The 23,758-nt window shown below is 35.4% G+C and overlaps 1 protein-coding gene across 1 annotated transcript in view; it reads right to left on the bottom strand.

The window, feature by feature from the left end:
- The window catches only part of gabrb2b (gamma-aminobutyric acid type A receptor subunit beta2b), a gene marked incomplete at both ends in the record, with an annotated part of 82,169 nt that overhangs the window by 2,250 nt on the left and 56,161 nt on the right, over positions 1–23,758 (bottom strand). Inside the window, 4 exons of the mRNA XM_079405052.1 lie at positions 372–512; positions 4,167–4,411; positions 7,502–7,654; positions 12,273–12,410. Of these exons, the coding sequence (XP_079261178.1) occupies positions 372–512; positions 4,167–4,411; positions 7,502–7,654; positions 12,273–12,410 (677 nt within the window). The remainder of the gene's footprint in view (positions 1–371; positions 513–4,166; positions 4,412–7,501; positions 7,655–12,272; positions 12,411–23,758) is intronic.

Below are 23,758 nucleotides of genomic sequence, written 5' to 3'. Positions count from 1 at the left end.
AAGAAAGAAAGAAAGAAAGAAAGAAAGAAAGAAAGAAAGAAAGAAAGATTCTGTCATGATTTCCTCACCCTCATGTCTGTCTTTTTTGGTACACAATATTGAAACAGAACGCTGACGATTTCCAATAGGAAATAAGTAGCCCATATGACTTCGATGACTTATAAACTTTATTTTTTTTTTTTAATAATAGACCACTGATGACCTTCCCTCAAGAAAAAAGTCATTAGACAACATGAGAGCATTAAAATTATGACAGAATTTTCTGTTTAGGTCAACAATTCTTTTAAGAGGAAACAAGGAATCAGAAAAACAGGCTTAAATAAATTGGCCGCACTGGATGCCGTTATTCTCCTGATGAATTTTTTCAGTACCTTATTTTTTGAATCGCCTAGTCCTAATGCTGCATCATCCACAAAGATTGGTTCCCACATGGAGTCATGCCCGTCAATATCCCTCTGTTTCATTCTGGCATACAGAGTATCGTCTCTCTGAACTACATTTCCCACCATCCACTGAAAGCATACAAAATCAGCACTGTCAAAGCAGTCACTTCAAGAGAGGTGGTGAAACTTACATATTGGCTTTGAGAGTGTGAGGCAATGCTGGCATTTTGTGGATTATGCCTCAAAATCCTAAAATCCTAAATCCAGAATACTACAATATACAACATCTGAGCACCAGCGAAACATCTTCACAATTTCAACAAAATAAAACACCAAGAGTCTCGACCAGTTCCATGAGTGCTGTTATTACTTCATCTATTATATATAGTGGTTTTCAAATGCCAAACAAACAAACTAATAAATAAATAAATAAGCAAATAAACAAACAAGATCTGTTCTAATAGGGTTTAAACGATCCAGGGGAAGCAATTCTAAATGCCAATAATAAAAAGCCTAATATAAAATCTAGACCCTGAAGTGTGTTTCTCTGTTATAATTATATACAACTAAACATTAGTTAATCCTCTAACTATAGAACACTATAAGACAGCATTATCCTTAAATAAGCAGTATGCTTTTCTTGAAATAATGACAGACCAATCAGAAAAAAAAAAAATCTTATAAAGCTTGAGTGCTGTTTTTCTGCTTCTTCTTAACTGTTTTATATGCATGTATCACATTTATCTCACAGTGGCAAAAATACATTTGTGCACCCAAATATTTGGATTTCTGCACTGATTATTCTTAAATCTCAAAATTACACATACATTAGACAAACACAATCTCACTAAACCATTAAAAAAAAAAAAAAAATATATATATATATATATATATATATATATATATATATATATTTTTTTTATGGTTTAGTGAGATTGTGTTTGTCTAATATATTTCCTGTAGCTGCTTACAAATCTGCATCAGTTTCTCGGTTGTCTCTGCATTTCTGGGTTGTCTTCCTCTTTATGCCACAGCATCTAAATTGGCTTAAAGGGGGACATCTGATAACAATTTTCCACAAGTTCGTATGATTCATTAGGGTCTTCATGAAGTGTTTGGTGTACTTTGGTTAAAATTGCTCAATGCTCGTGTAAAACAACACCTTTTTTACCTTGTCAAAAACAGCTCCGTTCACAGCGAGCCATTTCAGTGCTTGTCTCTTTAAATGATAATGAGCTCTGCTCACCCCGCCCCTCTCTTCCATGGGGCGTGTCGACACAAGACACATGAATATATCCGTATGACTCATAGGTGGTCTCATTCAAATGAGTAGCTATCTACGTAGAAATAATAATAATAATAATAATAATAATAATAAAAAAACTATGTCCCCTTTAAGGTTAGGACTCAGGTCAATGTCTTGATGCACTTTCGACTTCGTTCTTCTTTTAATGATTGTAAAGTGTCCTGGTTCAACAAAGCAGCACTAAACCATGAGGATCCTTCCACTGTTTCTCACAGCTGGGATGAGGTCTTACTGTGGATTCATGAGGATATAGGTCTTTAGCAGAGCTTTTATAGCCTTTTCCAGCAGCTTTATGCATCTCTGTAATCTATTTTTAAGGACCCGTCAAAGCTTTTGGCATTGTGTCATTCTAACTCTTTCCAGATAATAACTTATGTGACCCTGGAGCACAAAACCAGTCCTAAGTCGCTGGGGTATATTTATAGCAATAGCCAACAATACATTGTATGGGTCAAAATTATACATTTCTCTTTTATGCCAAAAATCATTAGGATATTAAAGTAAAGATCATGTTCCATGAAGATATTTTGAAAATTTCTTATCGTAAATATATCAAAACTTCATTTTTGATTAGTAATATGCGTAGCTAAGAACTTCATTTGAACAACTTTAAAGGTGATTTTCTCAATATTTAGATTATTTTGCTCCCTCAGATTCCAGATTTTCAAATAGTTGTATCTCAGCCAAATATTGTCCGATCCTAACAAACCATACATCAATGGAAATATTATTTATTCAGCTTTCAGGTAATGCATAAATCTCAATTTCAATTTGTTTTGTGGTCCAGGGTCACATATTTGTCAATAACCAAGATTTGTGTGGTTAACAGGTAATAAATAGATCATTACTACTCCATAAATATAACTTAGTACCACAATATCCACTAAAACTATACTATTTTACATCAAATTATTGAACTAAAATATAGTACATTATAAAACGATGAGTACATTAGAATAATAATTTAAAATAAATGGTCATTTTTGACACCACAAGAGCTGTCAGATGATGTTTGTCTATAATTTAGAAGAAAATCAGAGCGGCTTTTATGAGTAATCAATGGAGAAATCAAATGAAAGTCTTTAGGGTTCACAAACTTATTCTTGCCACTTTATATCTATCTTGATTTGAACATGATTTTGATCCGATGTCAGCCAATGATGTATTAGTACAACAACCAAATGAGTTTGATGTCATAAAGGAGAGTGATTACATATTACAGGGTTATTCTGACTGTGATGACTGGTTATTGCATCTACTGATGCAGTAGTAGTAGATTTATGTGCCTTTAGTTGGAATAATAATAATAATAAAAGCAAAAGGCTTGACTCACAGTAAATATTAAATTCACAAACTACCTCTACCCTAACATAAAACCATCTGATGTCTGCAACAGCCAACCATCTACCAATTATGACTGCAAACCGAAGTCATAAAATAATGACTATGTTGAAGAAGAACCCCAGCTTTCACTGTCAAACAAGCAAACTACTCTAAACGTACAGATGTTATAGGGCAGGCTCATGTTAGTTACAATCAAGTTACACATTGAAATTGCGGTGAAGATATGAATACGGACTAGACAGAACAATCAAAACAACTATTCACAAGTAAAAGGCGTTGATGCTGACATTGATTAGTTGCGACAAAACCACCTGAAGTCATTTATTTAAAATCAGAGCTGACGATTTCCAGTGACATGAGCGTCAGCGATCGTTGCTTCAGTTTTATACAATTCAGTAGTGATGCAGTGTGATTAAATCAATGTATCTGTAAACACCCTTTAACGTAAAACTATTCTGAGAAGAACTGAAGAACTACTTTAGAATATGAATATACTATTTTGGTAACAAATCAAGGCCTCGTTTATCAATGTAATGCATTAACATTAACAATGGAAAATTCATTTGTTGCAGTTTTTATGAATTTTTGTTAAAATTAGTTAATAATAATACGACTATTCATTGGCAGCTTAGGTTAGCGCAGATACAGCTTTTGCAAATAAATAATTCAATTAAATATTTTTTTTCCAAAATTTAGCATTGTTACTTCATGTTAAGTAATGTATTTAAAGAGATTTTCAGCCAGCTTTGTATTGGTAAAACTATAGTAGCACTATTTTAAGGTGTTAACACTTATTTTAAGGTGTCCTTGTTACACATTCCATGTACTTACTATTATAACAATAGATTATGTATAATTACATGCAAGTAACCCTAAGACAAACCCTAACCATATAGTAAGTACATATAGTTAATGAATATTACTCAGTACTTAAATGTATAATTACACTGTAACAAGGACACCTTAAAATATTTAACCACGGCGCTTTTTCTCTTGGTAACATTGATTCAAAACAAAATTCTTGCAAAGTTTTACCACTATTTTTACAGTTTGCCTTTTTATTACTGTGTAATTAGAGTTAAAGTTCCTGTGCAGCGATTATAACACTGGTAGTGTGTGACGTTCAAACATACTTTGTTGGGATCCAGTCTCATCTTTTCATTGTTGGCTGCGGAGGCTTTCTCTGCAGCTTTCTTCTGCCGCTGCGGTCCTCTGCCGAAGAAGATGTAGTTGACCAGCGCGTACTCCAGCAGAGCCAGGAAGACGAAGACGAAACAGCCCATCAGGTACATGTCAATGGCTTTGACATACGGGATCTTTGGAAGCGTCTCCCGCAAATGTGTGTTGATGGTGGTCATGGTCAACACAGTGGTGATACCTGCGGTCAATAGGGACTCATTGTTAAGGGTGTAAATCACAAGAAGTGGATTCGGTTGAGCAACCATAATTCTTGGAAACAAATATTTATAAATACTGACTGTTCAATACCTTTCTGCAAAACACTTTATTTAGACATTCAACTAACTATAAGTACCTTTGTAGTCATTAGACTGTCTGTTTAGTATCTGCTCACAATTTATTTTGATGGTCCCACACATTCTACTGACTTACAAGTAACTTCACAAATGCATGTCAACATATTCTGCTAATCCTAATCTAAGAGTCTACTAATACTCTAATAAAACTGAATTAGAGAGTGACAATGAATGAGTTGACCTGTATTTGAAAATGAATGAAAGTTAGTTGACATGTTTTTGCTAGTTACTTAAAATACCTATAGTTACTTAAAGCCCCCATGTGGTGAAAATCATGTTTTTAAAGTTTGTTTACATGTGTATCTGTTCACACTTTAGTTTAGGGATCAGTTCTCACTATTAATTAACTATTACCTTCAACTTCTGCCTCAACAAATTCCTAAGTTGCTGCTTAATAATTGTAAGTAAGGTAGTTGTTAGTTTAGGCATGGGAAGAATAAGACATTAATATGCGCTTTATAAGTACTATAAACAGACAATGCACTAGTAATATGCATGCTAATAAGCAACTAGTTAATAGTGAGAATTGATCCCCAAACTAAAGTGTTACCATATATCTGGTATTTGTAATATGCTTAAAGACCAACCATGAGCCAATTCAACAGTCTACAGCATTGCTGAATATTTTGTCCTGCAGTGTACAATTAAGTTCAAAAATGCAGTTTGAATCTGCTCGTTTCCTACCGTCACAAACATTTAACCAATCCCATCAACCTGTGGGGCGGGGCTTTTCATATCATTATCTCACCTCATCATAGGTTACTATTTACAAGATGTTCTTGTAGCGTTGAGCAGTGTAGCCAATCACAGACATATCTGTTGACTTCATGAGCGCACTGAATCAGAGGCATTTAACTTAAAATCCACTCAAAACACAGGAGTTTTGTTCAGTGCTGAGTTCTGTCCGTTTGTGAATCCTCTCATTATAACAAAACAAAGTATCGACAAAATGTAAATAATAGATTAATTGTGTAGTGTAGAGTTTCATTGATTATAATACAACTTCATGTGATTCAGTGATTGTAAGGGGAGCACTCTTTGTGTGCTTTCTAGACTATAATCCATTCAGAATTTGAAGACATTCACTCATGGATTCACTCCCCTATGACCATTTATCCAGTACTGCCACTTGCCATTGTGTAGCGTTCACTAATTCAGTTAACTGAGCGAAAGTGAAGCCGGTCTGATCTTCTGCAATTGAGCGGAGGTGGGAACTAATTTGCATATTCATACAGATCCACATACAGTAAACAGGTGAGGGTGTGCAGTTACATTCAAGCTATTTTCAGACATCAATTATTTTAATGGGAAAAAACATTCAAATGTGTAATTTTTATCAAAAGATATGGTTTAAGATGAGATTTTAATGTCAAAATAAAGTGTAACTCTTTTCTGTAAACTCCTTGCATTTTAGCTTTAAAAGTGATTGCATGGTAAATAGTTTGGGGGGAAATGTGTTAAAGTGTTTATGCATAACCATCTCTCAAGTTATACAAACATAAAAGGCTTTACGTTTTTAAGTGACGTTGCCCATGCATTGATGTATTTTTATCCTAACAAATAAACATAAGAGTACACTGTATGATTGCATACTCTCACCGCAATCTGTGAATATCAAACCAGATCACCCGGAGCGTGTCCTCATTTAGAAAGTTAGGTAAACATCTGTGCATGTGTGAGGGGGCTTTATCGCCATTCTTTTCTTTCAGCTGATGATTCAGAATCTTAAATTTGTATGATTTGTCATGCTTTCAGCTGGCGGAGTGGGAGTTATGCACCTTAATCAGTGAAACACAAAGCCTGCCTCCAGCTAAGCGGTGATTAACAAATAGTTGTCTTTTTATGCATTGAAATATCCATTTAGTGTCATTTTGACAGTTTTCATGACATTAACTGTGGATCCTGTGACAGGTATTGCAGAGCTTATGAGGTGCAGAGTTATTATTCTCCATAAATCATTGTGTTTTTATTATTATTTCTAGCAGTATAGCTAAAGGTAATACCACTGAAACATTTCACCCTTCTCTGTTCCCCATCATCACCTCTCTTGGCTGCTAAGCACTGTGAGTGTAATTTGCATATGGAACCAATTTAGACATGATTAAACTTGACCAATAACACAGCAGATCCCATCCTCCTCCTGCCGTGTGTTATTAGCTAAATCTGAGTTATGCAGCTGATATTCTCTCGTGTGGTGATGCACAGAGGAAAACTGGCCTTTTTGTAGCTCCATACATGTAAATGCACATTTGCAATCTAATGCCTAACGATTCTAATCAGGATGAGCTTTAAACAGTAATATCTGCTCATTCTATACATCCACGCTCACTCTGCCTTCTGTTCAACGCTACAGCGGTTTTGCACTTGTGTGGATGAATGAGGCTAGGCCAGACAGCAATCACAAAGAGTGCTCTTTTATTCACACTGAGAAGCCTGCACGCTTGCTGCCTACATCAGCCTTACATAATCAGTGATGACGGGAAAAAAGTGGAGGCTTACAAAACACAGAGAGAGAGAAAGAGAGAGAGAGAGAGAGAGAGAGAGAGAGAGAGGTGTAAAAAAGGCAATCAAATCAGTAAAAATGTCTGTTACTATGCTTGATTCATGACTTTCAAAAAAAAAAAAGATCTCACAGGGTATTTGGGGTGAATCTCATGAAACATGTTCATCTTTAATTAAAAAAAAAAAACAGAAGAAAGTATTTATGTATGCTTTAATACAATAACTTTAAAGAATGAACTATTATTAATAATACACACAGTTATATATATAAACATTTTAATATTTTCATCAACTGTTTAAAGCATAATTCAGACTGAAATGGCATCACAAATCATGTTTACTGCAGTCTTAACTCATATGTTAGAAGTAAATGTATATATGCATAATGAAAGTCACCAGCTGTGAGAGAGTTTTGTTAGATTAGCACCTACCTAAAGCAACCCTGGCAGCCGAGGCATCATAGTTGATCCAGAAGGATACCCAGGACAGGATGGTGATTAGGATGGAAGGCATGTAGGTCTGCAGAATGAAGTAGCCAATGTTTCTCTTAAGCTTGAAGCTCAGGGAGAGGCGAGGATATGAACCTGGATGAAAATAGCAATTAGCCAGATTTATCAAATGCTTTTTGTACAGTTTAATAGCTTTTTATATTTTGCTTTAGAACCAGAATAAGTCCAACTCACGACTTCCTCCATTAATCATACCGAAGCATCTAATTGCGTACTAGACCCTCTACTATAGGTAATATTAACATTTGTGCATCAATGCTTTTAATATCACAGGATGAAAGTGATGCTTGAACATATGCAGATTATTACATATACAGTTCATATACATAATATATATTTATTTATCTCTGTATCGCCTTTAATATGACCATATAGTGAAGGAAAGATGGGAATGAGCGCCGAGAGTGCGCCACTAAACTAACTAAGGTTGGTTGTTACCGTAATGTCAGTATTTTAATCTAATAAATGTTGTCTGCTTTTGTAAACCAAATTAAAGTCATGTTTGCATTTCCCCTTTTTTTTGGAAAGTTATGCATAGTAATTAACAGCATTGTTTTGAGCTTCTGGACGCAAAATATGACGTTCTGTGTGTCTTTAGAGGTAACATTATGTTTGGGCTTTCTTTTGAGTCCATATATGTGAAATTATGTAAATGAATAATAAAATAACTAAAAACATTGTTTGTTGTATTGGTGATGTGAAGGAATAAGGAGGAATATCTTACAGCATGTTTAATGGTATTTAATTTGATGATTTGTTCATGTGTCTTTGTGTCAACTCATAATTAACTACCCACTAACTAACATCAACTAGTGGCTTGTTAAAGGTGATTTTGACATGACTTTACTTGAGAGGGCCCAACATAACTAACTCATTATTAACTACCCACTAACTAACATCAACTAGTGGCTTGTTAAAGGTGATATTGACATGACTTTACTTGAGAGGGCCCAACATAACTAACTCATTATTAACTACCCACTAACTAACTTCAACTAGTGGCTTGTTAAAGGTGATATTGACATGACTTTACTTGAGAGGGCCCAACATGACTAACTCATTATTAACTACCCGCTAACTAACATCAACTAGTGGCGTGTTAAAGGTGATTTTGACATGACTTTACTTGAGACGGCCCAACATAACGAACTCATTATTAACTACCCACTAACTAACATCAACTAGTGGCTTGTTAAAGGTGATTTTGACATGACTTTACTTGAGAGGGCCCAAATTAACGAACTCATTATTAACTACCCACTAACTAACATCAACTAGTGGCTTGTTAAAGGTGATTTTGACATGACTTTACTTGAGAGGGCCCAACATAACTAACTCATTATTAACTACCCACTAACTAACATCAACTAGTGGCTTGTTAAAGGTGATTTTGACATGACTTTACTTGAGAGGGCCCAACATAACTAACTCATTATTAACTACCCACTAACTGACATCAACTAGTGGCTTGTTAAAGGTGATTTTGACATGACTTTACTTGAGAGGGCCCAAATTAACTAACTCATTATTAACTACCCACTAACTAACATCAACTAGTGGCTTGTTAAAGGTGATTTTGACATGACTTTACTTGAGAGGGCCCAAATTAACTAACTCATTATTAACTACCCACTAACTAACATCAACTAGTGGCTTGTTAAAGGTGATTTTGACATGGCTTTACTTGAGAGGGCCCAAATTAACTAACTCATTATTAACTACCCACTAACTAACATCAACTAGTGGCTTGTTAAAGGTGATTTTGACATGACTTTACTTGAGAGGGCCCAACATAACTAACTCATTATTAACTACCCACTAACTAACATCAACTAGTGGCGTGTTAAAGGTGATTTTGACATGGCTTTACTTGAGAGGGCCCAAATTAACTAACTCATTATTAACTACCCACTAACTAACATCAACTAGTGGCTTGTTAAAGGTGATTTTGACATGACTTTACTTGAGAGGGCCCAAATTAACTAACTCATTATTAACTACCCACTAACTAACATCAACTAGTGGCTTGTTAAAGGTGATTTTGACATGACTTTACTTGAGAGGGCCCAAATTAACTAACTCATTATTAACTACCCACTAACTAACATCAACTAGTGGCTTGTTAAAGGTGATTTTGACATGACTTTACTTGAGAGGGCCCAAATTAACTAACTCATTATTAACTACCCACTAACTAACATCAACTAGTGGCTTGTTAAAGGTGATTTTGACATGACTTTACTTGAGAGGGCCCAACATAACTAACTCATTATTAACTACCCACTAACTAACATCAACTAGTGGCGTGTTAAAGGTGATTTTGACATGGCTTTACTTGAGAGGGCCCAAATTAACTAACTCATTATTAACTACCCACTAACTAACATCAACTAGTGGCTTGTTAAAGGTGATTTTGACATGGCTTTACTTGAGAGGGCCCAAATTAACTAACTCATTATTAACTACCCACTAACTAACATCAACTAGTGGCTTGTTAAAGGTGATTTTGACATGACTTTACTTGAGACGGCCCAACATAACTAACTCATTATTAACTACCCACTAACTAACATCAACTAGTGGCTTGTTAAAACTTATTTTTACATGACTTTACTTGAGAGGGCCCAACATAACTAACTCATTTTAACTATCAAACATGTACTAACATGTAGTTAACGCTACCGTTGTTCATGCAAGAATCCGTATCCGTATGCAAGAATCCATGCAAGAATCCGTATGACTACAGTCATAGTTAAGGATAGCTCTTCGTTAGTTCATAATTAGTTAACTTCTTTAATAATCATTAGTATGTGATTAATTAAGTATTAATTTAGGCATTAGTACATTATTATTCATGTACCCTTATTGTAAAGTGTTACCGAATTATGTTACTGCATGTTGATAAAGTCTTAAAAAGGAAAAATAAATAAATACTACTACTACTACTACTACTACTAATAATAATAATAATAAATCAGTGCATTAACGTCATTGCAAATGCAATGTAGTGACATGAATTTTTGACTATACTTTGGTCAAAATATGGCCTAAAATACACCACAAATGCATTACATAATTAGAATTATACTTGTCTATTTGTTAGTTTAGTCTTTGTACTATAATATTTAAGAAATGGTTAGGGTTATGTTTACTTATAGGAGATATAATAATGCATTGTGACTAAAATAATTGTTACTGTACATTTTCTGCCATTTTCAGAACTAATTAAGATTCTAGAATGTCACAGTACATCATAATGCAGAACTGGTTATCTCCATCAGCACCTAGACTGAATGGCGTAGTCTTCTTGTTAAAACTTGCCAGCTTGGGAGAGTGGTTAAAGTTTAACATTAGCACACTGTCTTCATCCTCTTAGACATTCTGAACCAGACATTTCTTCCAAAGACTGCGTCTACAGCTAACCTCCTGACTTGCATGACAAATTCCTGAATATGAAAATGCAGTCAATGAATAAATCAAGTGGTCACACAACACTTTGTTAAATAACTTATAAGAACACCCTGTTTCTTGTTTTTAGTGAGTGTGTGTGTGTGTGTGTGTGTGTGTGTGTGTGTGTGTGTGTGTGTGCATGTTTATGTGGTTTATGAGGACACAAATTTGTATAATGACATGGGTATGACAGAGGTATTACAATATGAAGGTGGTTTATGAGGACACTGCCTATGTCCCCGTAATTCAAAAGGATTAAAAAACATACTAAATGGTGTTTTTTTGAAAATCTAAAAATGCACAAAGTCTCCTGTGAGGGCTAAGTTTAGGTGTAGGGTTGGTGTAGGGCAATAGCACACACGGTTTGTTCAGTATAAAAACCATTACGCCTATGGAGAGTCCCCATAAACCACAAAAACCAACAAGTGTGAGTATGTGTCTGTGTGTTTCATTCTCAGGTCAGGGTTGCGTGGTACAGCTGCTGGAGGCCTCAGATACACCAGCCGTGCCAAAACGAGAGGGTTCATAAACCCGGACATTAGTATCTTCCCACTAGAGCCAGATGCTCTGGCAGTTAGGATATTTACAATACATGTGCCTGAATGGGAGAAGTTTTTGACCTCAGAGTGCCCTAGTAAGTGGAAAAGTTGTAGACTTTATGCATTTGGGAACACCTATTTTAAGCTGCAAGTTGGTCTTTTCAGCAAGGTAAAGATTTACCAATTTACCTTGTTATACCTTAATCATATATGTGACCCTGAAACACAAAACCAGTCATAAGAGTACATTTTTTTGAAATTGAGATTTAAATATCACATAAAAAGCTGAATAAATAATCTTTCCATTGATACATGGTTTGTTAGGATAGAACAATATTTGGCTGAGATACAACTATTTGAAAATCTGGAATCTGAGGGAGCAAAAAAATCTAGATATTGAGAAAATCTACTTTAAAGTTGTCCAAATGAAGTTTTAGCAATGCATATCACCAATCAAAAATTAAGTTTTGATATTTTCACGGTAGGAAATTTACTAAATATCTTCATGGAACATGATCTTTACTTAATATCCTAATGATTTTTGGCATAAAAGAAAACTCAATAATTTTGATCCATACAATGTATTGTTGCTTATTGCAACAAATATACCTGTGCTACTCATGACTGCTTTTGTGCTCCAGGGACACATATTTATTTAGGTTCTCAGCTTATTCCTAAAGTGGTGTGTAATTTGGTTTTATTACCTGTAGAAAACACCACGTTTTTAGAGATGAGTTTGTAGTCCACTATGGAGAACTGAGGAAGCTCTATTCTTTCCACCCCGGTCACTGCATGGTCGCCTCCTCGCCAGTAAAACTCAATATCATCTGTGGTGTAGCCGTCTGAGGGAGAAACAGACAGATATTAAAACATGTATGGGTGGATGTCGTGTGATTGAGGTCTCATTTGTCTGAAGTCTTGGCGTGGACATTTTAATTGAAACTGAAATAGCAAAAATAGATCAATAAAATAATAATGTCCCTTAATTCAAATTATAGGTAACCAAAATGCCTTATATACTCGCTACTGCGAGTCGGTATATGTATATGAATCACATTTTAAAGCATGCATAAATGCTATGAAACCGTAATAATTTATATCAAATTAATCAAATCAAAGGTCATGTATTGGCCATGTTATTGCATAATTAATAAATAAATAAAACAGACATGTTATTGCATAATTAATAAATAAATCAAACAGCTTACTGCCTCAGTTTATTACAATCTGCATAATCTTGCAATTCGCAGCCCATTACACAAATGAACACACACTTGCACAGCTAACTTAAGTTGATTAGTTAGTGACACAAAATGTTTTTGATCTCGCAGCTGTGATGTTGTCTGGACAGATGCAAATGTAAACTAATTCTTGAATTATAAGAAATAAGCACTCTTACTTGTTCTTAAATGGTTGGAAAAATGAAAACTTTGTCAGGTTATAAACAGTCAGCTAAAGCAAACTACAAAAAAAAGCTACAGCAGCTAACAGCTTCATTATAATCCTTGCATATTCATAATTTAAAATGTTAAATTTTTCAAAGCGTGCTAAGATGTGAAGAATTCCAAATGATGAAAAGTGCAATAAAGTTCATCTGTGAACATTTACTACATCTGAGAAGAGCTCTGAAATGGATTTGCACTGATATGATATAATAACAACAGAGGAACGTGTTTGTGCCGCATGTTTTCATTTATTTTTTGTGGACTTGAGGTCAAGCTGAACCTGTGTTATTAGAGAGCGGAGGATAAGCGCATGCAAGCCTTGGGTCAAACTCATTGTCCAGTCAAATCATACAGCAGTCCGTTTCTGACCTCAGCTGCAGAAAAAAGCCTTCATAAATATTCAAGCGCAATGTGAGATATTTTGTTTGCTTCAGTGCTCTCTGTGCCGAAACTGACAGAAACACGAACAGCAGCCCATCAATGATTGAGAAACATGGTATTGTATCGCGGCAAACGGCGCTCTGCGTCAGACCAGAAAACTCTCTTGGCCTTACATAATTCACTCGTGGATGATCCTCCAGTTATCAGACTGACGGCCCAAACACAAGAGAATACTAGATCAGAGAGAAAGATCCACAGCAGGAGAACAAGAGAGGAGTAAACGGAAGCACAGCGTTCCCACGTAAACAACCCAGCTACAAAAGATTACGAAAGAGCAAGATGTATCATCAAAAGAACCACATTTTGAAAAAGCAATTGTATTTAACCCAGCACACAAGACTTTAACCTTGAAAAGTGAGTTAACCACTGACGCTACATATGCGTAACATAAAAACATACAACAGACCAGTGGTGTTCGCCAAGTGTTGTTGTTCTCCAAGGGCTTATGAGTGCATGAATACATTGAAATTGTGTGGCTACATTTATAAGAAAATAATGCATTTACCCACTTATAAAAATTCAGTAACACTTTAGTTTAGGCACCAATTCTCACTCACTCTGTTTATTAGCATGCATATCACTAGCATATTGGCTGGTTATTAGTACTTATAAAGCATATATTAATGCCTTATTCTGCATGATAATAATAACAATAATAATAATAAACTTTATTTTATATAGCGCCTTTAAAAGTAGCATCTCAAAGTGCTTTACATACATGTACAAATATGAAGTAAGAAAAAATAAATGCATAAATCACATAAAAGCTACTCAAAAAAAGTATGATCATATTTTAGATAATTCAATCCTTTCATTCAAAGTGTGTCAAAAATTTTGTGATTTAATTAGCCCTCGTGTCTTTCAAGCACATACGGCTTGGGAACAAAATAATAATAATAATAAAGTAAAAATAAAGAAATAAATTGATACTAGAAACTGGTTTGTGAAATGTTTGTATTGATGATCCATTAATTGTGTCCAGTCATTAATTACAGTAATTACCTGAAGCTCCAGATTGAGCTTTCATTGCATCACTCTTTTGTGTTCAATGATCATTACATCACACAAACATGACATCATATTGTTTTGCAGGTAATAATTGCATTTGTGTGGTTGGTTGGGCCATTCAAAGCCACTTAACTCCATTGTTTCTATGTCATTGAGCCTGACTTAGCAAATTAGCTTTGCTACCATTCCTGTCAGGGCTCTTACATCACTGCATTTGAACCGCTCCGCTAGCTGTGAACCAGAGGAGCTCCAGCATGAGGAGAAGGAAGAGCAATGGCGTTCAGCTAATTCTATAGGCTTACAAAACCGAGTAAACTTTGTTTTGCATATTAGACAGCTTCTTAACTGAAATACTGTCTCTTAAATGGCTGATTTGGAAGATTGTAACTTCCTTTCTAGCTTTGTTACTTTTAATAGGAAACTAAGTCTCAGGTTTTTTTTTTTTTTTAAATCACACACACTTGGTTTTTGGTTCGGTTCAGTTCTGACGGCTTGGCACATCAGAACATTTACAATTATTCTATGCTTAGGTGACAGGAAAAGAAAGAGTTTAAAGAGAAAAAATACATTTTTATTGCGATGCTTTATTTTACTTAAAAGCAAAATAAAATTTCACTTGCACACATTCCTAGTGTACTTTATACTATACAATAAATAGACAGGAGTGGGGATGCACCAATCTTAGTTTTTCATAGCATTCCAATTGCCTTTTTTATTGAGTTTTTAAGCAAGAGCCAAGAAAGAATGACAATATAAATAGCCTACATGAACAAGTTCTTTATTAGCTCTATTACAGACCATATAAAATTAGAGGCAACCAGGGGCAGACTGGGGCCAAAACGTGGCCCTGGACTTTTTGGCACAGAGCGGCCCACCAAACCCGGTCCGCAACACACCGCACCACACCATAAATGACTGGCACACTTCTTTACATTATAATTTGTCAAATTTTCCTCAGGGACAAAGGTATACCTTAACCTTAACAATCCAATCAAAGATGCTACACACATGTAGCATGAGCAGTTTTTTTTTTATTTCAATTGTTTATTTCAAAATTTGAAGAAAAAAAACCTGAATGGGCTGTCTATATGTTTGTGAAATTATGATAAATAAAACAAACTAAAACTAAACTAAAACAGCAGACAGGGTTCATGAGATGCAAATTCACTCTCTGCCAGCAGGTGGCGCTTATGGAACAGCAGCGATACAGCATTTCATCGGATACTGCTGTAAACAAAGCAGCGCTACACTTATAAACACTACTTTAATTTGCATGATACAGAGACAAGATGAAAAGAAAATACCATCTAAACATTTCTGAAGACAGTCAGTTCCCCTCATCAATATAGTCACATAAACCACCCACTCCTAATTCAATATTTAGGACTAATACAGTATTTCGCACATCGTGAATGATTGCAATGCAGTTTGTGGAATTCTTGAACAAAGATTGGCCGAAAAAACAAATAAAAAAGTACCAAAATACACGAATGTGGTCTCAAATATCAGTGTGGTACAGTGTGTACAACATGTTTACATGCATCATCTACGCTGGGCATAGTTGATGTAACAGTAAATAATATTGTAAAGCTGGATGTAGCTAAGGCCCACACACAACTTATTTTACGTCTAGCTGGTGCAACCAGCCCCTCAAGTGTGTACTTGATGATTTTTCATTTTTAATGACTAGTCCCACAATGGTCTGGAATGTTCCAGAAAACACTAGAATATTACAGAATATTCCAGAATGCTTCAGAAACTTCTAGAATGTTCTCATGTGCAAAAGCAAAATAATAATAATGCCAAGAAAAACAAAATTTACAAAACTTATCTGCACTAAACCAATGTTTCACAATTAATTACGTTTTCAAATCTACCTGACCTAAATATTCACATGAAAATAAATAGTACAGTAATAATAATGAGAGCATCTTAGCAGAGCTTTTGGAGTATAATGTCTGACAATGCTGCCTGTTTAGGTAGCTCAAAAATGTTGTAAAAAAGTGTCTCTGACTCTTACTTATTTCATGACTTCTAATTTCAGAAAACAGTCATGCTGTGAAATTTGCTTAAATTTCTTATGCTTGCATGAGGACAAATGTTCTGAAAATAGCCTCCCATGAAAGCATTATGGAAATGAATAAGGATTAAAAAACAAATAACCTGCAGTTAGGATGCAGTTCAATAGTGTCTGAACTGCATGGCAGCTCTTAATAAGGACTGGTCTGCCTAAAAAAGAAAGAAAATGAGATAAAACATTTGAGGTGGGACCGGAGGGGCTAAAGGCCCTCCAGTTAAATATCTTCTGATTCTTCTGGAATCGCCTGCTAGAACATTCAACAAAAAAAGAAAAACAGGTCTAGAATGTCTCCAGCAGCGCATGTGTGTCTGAAATGCTTGATCCAGATGGTTCAAAGCTTCTTTAATCCTATTTCTAGTGTGCAATTAAAAGTGTCCCTGAATTCACACATGGTATATCATCTCCTTAACTTTGCACAAACACAGCGCAGGAGAATCTGAAACAAGACACCTATACAAGCAAACCTCTTTATACGGCAGAGGAGATATGCATTTGCAGAATTGCTTCTGACGGCTGCCGGCTCTGTGTGCTGTGTTTCGGCAGTGCAGAAAATTTGAGTAATATGCAGAGGCCTGGTAAAACGAGATTAGGCCATCAAAAGTAAAATAAAAGTCAAACACTATGTTAAGTCACCTCTATGGAAAAGACATGCTTTCCTTGTTCCCTATGCATTTGTAAAGTATATTTTGTAAACAAATATTACTTTAAGATCAAGCTCGACACTCTGCAGCTGCTTTCTTCTTATAACTCAAACAATTTCATGTGCAATTAATTTTATGTAATAAGAATGGCTAAATAAGCATAAGATAAAGTACACTCAACCAGTCATCAAAAAATGTGAAAAAATACACTGGTTTTACAATTTCAGACATATATAAAATATATTAATTTGAGGATTGATTACAAACATTGATTACTTTCAAGGTTTTAAGGTAACACTTTAGAAAAGGGAACACATTCACTCTTAAGTCTGAGTTTTCCCTCAATAAACTCCTAATTTGCTGTTTATTAATAACAGGTCTAAAATATGGTCATGCAGAATAAGACATTAAAATGTGCTTTATAAGTACCAATAAACAGCCAGTATGCTAAACATCTAGTTAACAGTGAGAATTGGTACTTCAAATCAAGTCTTACAATACTTAACAGAATAGTTGTCTCAAAAAATTCAATATTCCTCAAAATATACTCCAAATTGAGTTTGTTTCTTCATTAGATTTGGAGAAATGGATCCTCTGCAGTGAATGGGTGCCGTCAGAATGAGAGTCCAAACAGCTGATAAAACACCACAATAATCCACACCACTCCAGTCTATCAGTTAATGTCTTGTGAGGCCAAAAGTTGCATGTTTGTAAGAAATAAATCCATCTTCAAAAAGTTGTTTCCGGCTAAAATACCAGTTCATAATAGATAATAACACTTCCTCCAATGTTAAATTATTTTAACAGGTCAGTACACAACCATGCACATGTTATCTCTGGTGCTCTGTGTAGGTGCTTGATATATTTATATCAAACTTGACAACAAGAACGCTTGTAATGAGACATGTTTGCCGGGATGCTCTTCACCAACATTGTCTCCAATTAAGCTGATATCTGCAGACAAGCCAAATGAACAGAGAGGCAGCAGTTCTCAATGAGGAGCTTAACCTGTCTGTGTCTTGTCTGGCCTCGGTGCTGCTGGTCTACTATCAGTCTGAGTAACGATCAGCGCCTGGCAGAATGACACTTCACACACTTCATATTGATCCCTAAACCCAAACTCTTTAACATCTACAGTATAAAGGCTACGAAGCACATGCATCTTATAATAAATTTCAAGTTAATTTCAGTTTAGCCTGCAATGCATAATGGTATTTATACTGCCTTACACAAGTTTTATCTTTTTTTTTTTTATTAACCTATATAATATACTGTATATAGATAGATAGATAGATAGATAGATAGATAGATAGATAGATAGATAGATAGATAGATAGATAGATAGATGCCGTCAGTTAAGGCACGAAGTTACCAAAAAGGCGATTAAAGCAGCCTTAAATCTGTGTGCATGCATGCGATATGTTAAATATGAGTTACATTTAGGAACATGTCTCTGAAATGTTTTTTAAAACTGTCCTGAGGCACCCCAGCACTGCCCCCCTCATCTAAAACACCCGATTCAATAAGATGCGTTTCAGATCCGCATTATCTTCAGCAGCAGGCAGCTCTTAAAGCAATAGCAGGCAAATAAGCTAATAACCAGCTGCTGTGATGTCTATTAATCCAAGAATAAAAGAGGAAATCAATAACTTGTGTAACTTTAAGGGGTTCATATATATTTAATTTAGAAGTTAGTGTTTGGTAACTATTCATTTTCTGTATATTTCTGCTGAAGGGCACAGGTAGCTAAATATGTCATTTAATATAATGTGTTCGTGTGAAGATTGTTTTAAGTTCACTTGAATTAGAAGTTAAGTCTAATAAATGTTCAAATGAATTGCTCTCAATTATACTGTAATGTTGAATATTCATAAAGTGAAGACTATACAGTTGTTGTATCAAGGAATTGTAATTATGTACTACGTAGTTTTCTATTTATCTCAGGGCTGCCTTCTCTTGTGTAATGATCACAATCAGCTTTAACTGCATTTGCTTTTTTAATATCGGGTTGATGAAAATGGGAAGAAAAAACATACAGGTCTCAGCACTGACTTCAAAAACCAATGCCGCAATAGTTTCTGCATCTCTCTACTGTGACGTAGTGAAGAGACGAATGGATTTGTGTAGCTGCATCTTTGTTATTGTACCTTTATTAGAGTCACATTTAGTCTGGTTATACGTCATGGCAGATATTTGTTTTGCAGCTCTCCTTAGGGCCAAGTCACAGTTCATTTCTCAATGCATGACATTTTCTCAAGACATAGACAGAGCAGCCAACAGCTATCTGGCAACCCAGTGAAAAGTGGGGGTGAGTTGGTGGGCTGTGATGAAGTAAGAGCTGCATTGAAATTCCTGGATACACAGAAAGCGTAATCTCGATTTATTTTGACCTACAAAATGTTTTGCAAACAACTGCACTGTTTCTACCAGCACCTCATACATCCAATTAGGGTTGAAGGAAAAATGTGTATGCTGCAATTTTGGGTTTCCGTTTACACTAATTACGATGCAGTTCATGCCTCTTTGAGGTGATTTCCCTGCAAACTGAAATTAGCAAAGTGTTGTTAATATGTTGAGTAATGATATAATTTTCAATTTAAATCATTTTAAAGGCAGGGAAAAGTTCCCAGATGCTGAAGATTCATAGTCTGCTGTTCTATAGTTGAGTAAAGTGGGTAAATTGTTATAATGAATTACTTAGCTACAGACAACCAATCATAAATTGTCCCAATGCCTGCTTTATTAAATATACATGAGATATTCATGTCAGCAGTTTTAGGTGCTGTTTGTATTTTCTTTTCATTTCTTCAGCAAATGACAGTGTGATTGCCAATGCACCTACATGCTATAGTCCTGTTTCTTTTTTATTATTGTTTATTTATTGTTGTAGTTTCATCAGTGATGTACAAGCAGTTATTAAAATTGGTTGCATTCCTATTTGCATGCAGTACTTGTCCTTGTTCAATGTCATTAATCGCATAAATAAGCAATGAAGTCAAAATTGACTTTTTTTTAATAATGTTTTTCTCATAACCTTTAATAGTAAACATTGACTTGCATCTCTTCTCCAGTGATGTGTGCACCAGAGGTAGGCCTCTCCTCCGGCAACCTGTCACTCACAACATCGCATCAATTAGCAAACGACAACGATCCAATCAATTCCCTATGGACAAAATCAAGTCCTGCCCTACATCTGGTTTGAGAAGCTGTTTCACATGAACGTACATCACAATAGGGAATCACAATTTCCATTCCAAGTCAACTTAAAGAATCTCATTTCAGGATTTACACATGTACGGCGTCAAATCTCAAAACAAGACAACATCGGTAACAAATAAGTCCTTTGCCATGAGCAAATAGGTGTCACGGTTCATGGGATCACGGTCTCATCTGTGCTTGGTGCCGTTGTGTGTGTGTGTGAGTGTGTGCGTGCGTGAGTGGGTGTGTCTGATTGCCGCAATGAGCTGATCATTGTCAGGTGTGGCTCGTTTGCGGCTCTATATTAGCTGTGCTAATCTCGTCTTGTTTTGTCAGATCCTTGATGTTTGTCCTCGCGTCCTGGTCTCTCCGGTGTCGCCTGTTTTCCTGGCTCCTTGATCGGCATCCTGGGATCCTTTTTTCCGTGAGCTGCCCATTGCATCCATGAGCTACAGAGACTTTTCAGCTGTCGGCTAGACTGATGTGGATTCACTTTGTTGTCTTTTCTGAGATTCAAATAAACCGTTTGTTTTCATCTGCTCTTGAATCCTGTTTCTGTTTCCTTGTGACAATAGGAGGATGCATCTGTAGTGCCAATTATACTACGAAGAGATGCACTGTCCGTAACAGAAAGCCTGCAGGTAAGTTTAACAGCCATGAATACCAAGGCTGAATGGCCTTTTTTCATCACCTTAAAGAAAACAACCCACCCATGTTCATTTTCATGAATTATATTATATTTAAAGTGAACAGATGTATTCATACAGAATTGAACGGGTTTTGCTGTTAGTTTACTAGTCATATACTAACCTGTTTTTTTTTGTTTAGTTTATTGACTGTCCTGTATTAAAAACAAAACAGTTTAATAATATTTATACTGCAAGTGTACTTTGTTTTGAATTCATTTAACATCAAACATATAGCTTACTTTTATGTATTTTTTTGCATTTATGCACTGAAAAAAAAAAAGTTTTCAATAGTTCTATATATCCAATAGCATTCATTTAACAATAACATTCACAGACTAGATTTGGTCGGATGATTGGAAGATGGAGGTTATTTGATTTACCCTTATAAAAAGTGTGCCTTCATATAAAAATGCTGGGTAAAATATGGACAAACCCAGCGGTTGGGTTACTGCCCAGAAGGTTGGGTTAAACATTTGGTTGAAAGCAACCCAGTATGTGGTCTGTCCAATATTTACCCAGCACGGAGTTGTATTTAACCCAGCGTTTTTTAGAGTGTGTATTCAAAGTGTACTACTGTTGCTCTTAAAGTACACTTAAATGGAAACTTTTGTAGACTAAAAGTGCCCTAATTTAGTCCCAAGAAGTACTGAAATAATACACATACAGTACAAGTATACAACTAGTACATTAGATATTACAACATAAACTATACTGCATTTATGCACTTCACATGAACCTGAAGGGTCAAGCTTTAGTTTACGGTCAAATTCTCACTAACTATAACTTTTGCCTCAATAAAATCATAATTTACTGCTTCTAAAATATGACCATGCAGAATAAGACATTAATTTGTGCTTTATAAATGCTAATAAACAGCCAATATAGTAATAGTGAGAATTGGTGCCTAAACTGAAGTGTTACCACTTGAAGTGTACTTCTTTTTAACATTGTTTCTTTTGAAGCTGCAAATAAAGCTATATGTTTTACAAGGACATACTTTAGTTTTCTACTTTAAAATTTCACATTTAATTCAGTTTGTTCCAATTGCAATTTTGAAATAAGAGATTGGCTTACTCCCAAATAAAGTGCATCACAATAGTCCAAACAGGAAGAGATAAAAGCATGAATCACTATCTCAAGGTCAGCAACAGACAAAAAGGATTTCAGTTTTGCAATAGTCCTCAACTGAAAGAAATTTCAAAAATTACACACCGATTTTTTTTTTTTTTTTTTAATTATTTTTTTTTTTTTATTTGGGATTGCACATTTGTTGTCCATGTACCTAACACATAGTTTGTCACTGTCAACCTTATTTGGGCCAAAAAAGATTACTTCATATTTACTCGGTGATTTTGCTCTAACTAGCACTTCACCTCCACAAGACATAATGACAAAGATGAATGAGAAGTTGGTCCTCCAGATCTAATAGGCAAATAAATCTGAATATCATCAGCATAAAGATAAGATTTTTTATATATATATATATATATATATATATATATATATATATATATACCTAAAGGTAACAGAAATAGTGAAAACAGAATAGGCCCCAAAATGGAGCCCTGAGGTACTCCACAGTCAATAAGAACTGAAGAGGAAGAAAATTCCCCAACCCTCAGTGAAAAGGATTGCCACTTCAAATAAGAAAAACATTTTAAAACAGTCCCTCTCAGACCTACAACATGCTCTAAACGTTTAGTAAGGATATTACGATCTTTTAGATCAAAAGCTGCACTAAGGTTGAGCATAATTAAAGCTCCTCGACTACCCGAGTCCGCGATGAGCAACAAATCATTGGAAACTCGCAATAAAGCTGATTCAGTGCTGTGTCCTGCCCTAAAACCAGACTGAAAATCATCCAGCAGATCATTATTAGCCAAAAAAGAGCTCAGCTGAGATAACACCACTTTCTCCAATATTTTTGAAATACAAGGCAGCTTTGAAATTGGCCGGTAATTCGTGAAATCCAAAGGGTCCAGAGCAGACTTCTTAAGAAGGGGCTGAATGGCTGCTTGCTTAAGACATGAAGAAAAAATACCTGTGGAAAGGCTACAGTTCACAATAGATGTAATACTTGGTTCAAGCTGTCGCACCAAGCAAACCTGAAGGCAAAACATCCCAACTGGTAGCTGGGCGTTTCAACTGAGCAATAATATGATTAATATCAGTAGATGAAACCAGATCAAATTCATCAAAAGTGTTGACATTATTAGAAGTCGTCTGCTACCTTTCCATCCAAGTCACGAAACCTAGACCTAATGTTTTTAGTTTTTTCAGAGAAGACACTTAAAAACTTCTCACAACACTATATAGATGGAGGTATCGTGACAACATTTGGATTAAGAAACCTATTAATAGTTTGAAACAAAATATTTGGTGAATTTGAGTGCTGCGATATAATATAAATAGGCTGCCTTAGCATTCTTAACAGCTTTCTGATACCCAAGAAGTGAGTCTCGAAAAATCAGATCAAAAAAGATCAGAAGTTTATTTTTCTTCCAAGCCCGTTCTGCCTTCCTACACTGCTGTCTAAGAACACGAGTATGTTCATTAAACCAAGGCTGATCTATCTATCTAAATGCAGAGTTTTCTGTGGAGTTTTGGGGTTGGCGCCGTTCATGTTTGCTGCCAGTTTACCTGGATAGATGTTCGTCAGTGTTGCGCTATTACCAGGATGCAAAGTCT

Source organism: Barbus barbus (genome assembly GCF_936440315.1).
Source record: "Barbus barbus genome assembly, chromosome: 43".
Lineage (NCBI taxonomy): Eukaryota > Metazoa > Chordata > Actinopteri > Cypriniformes > Cyprinidae > Barbus > Barbus barbus.
Note: the sequence above shows the minus strand (reverse complement) of the source record. Positions and strands in the feature narration are given on the sequence as shown.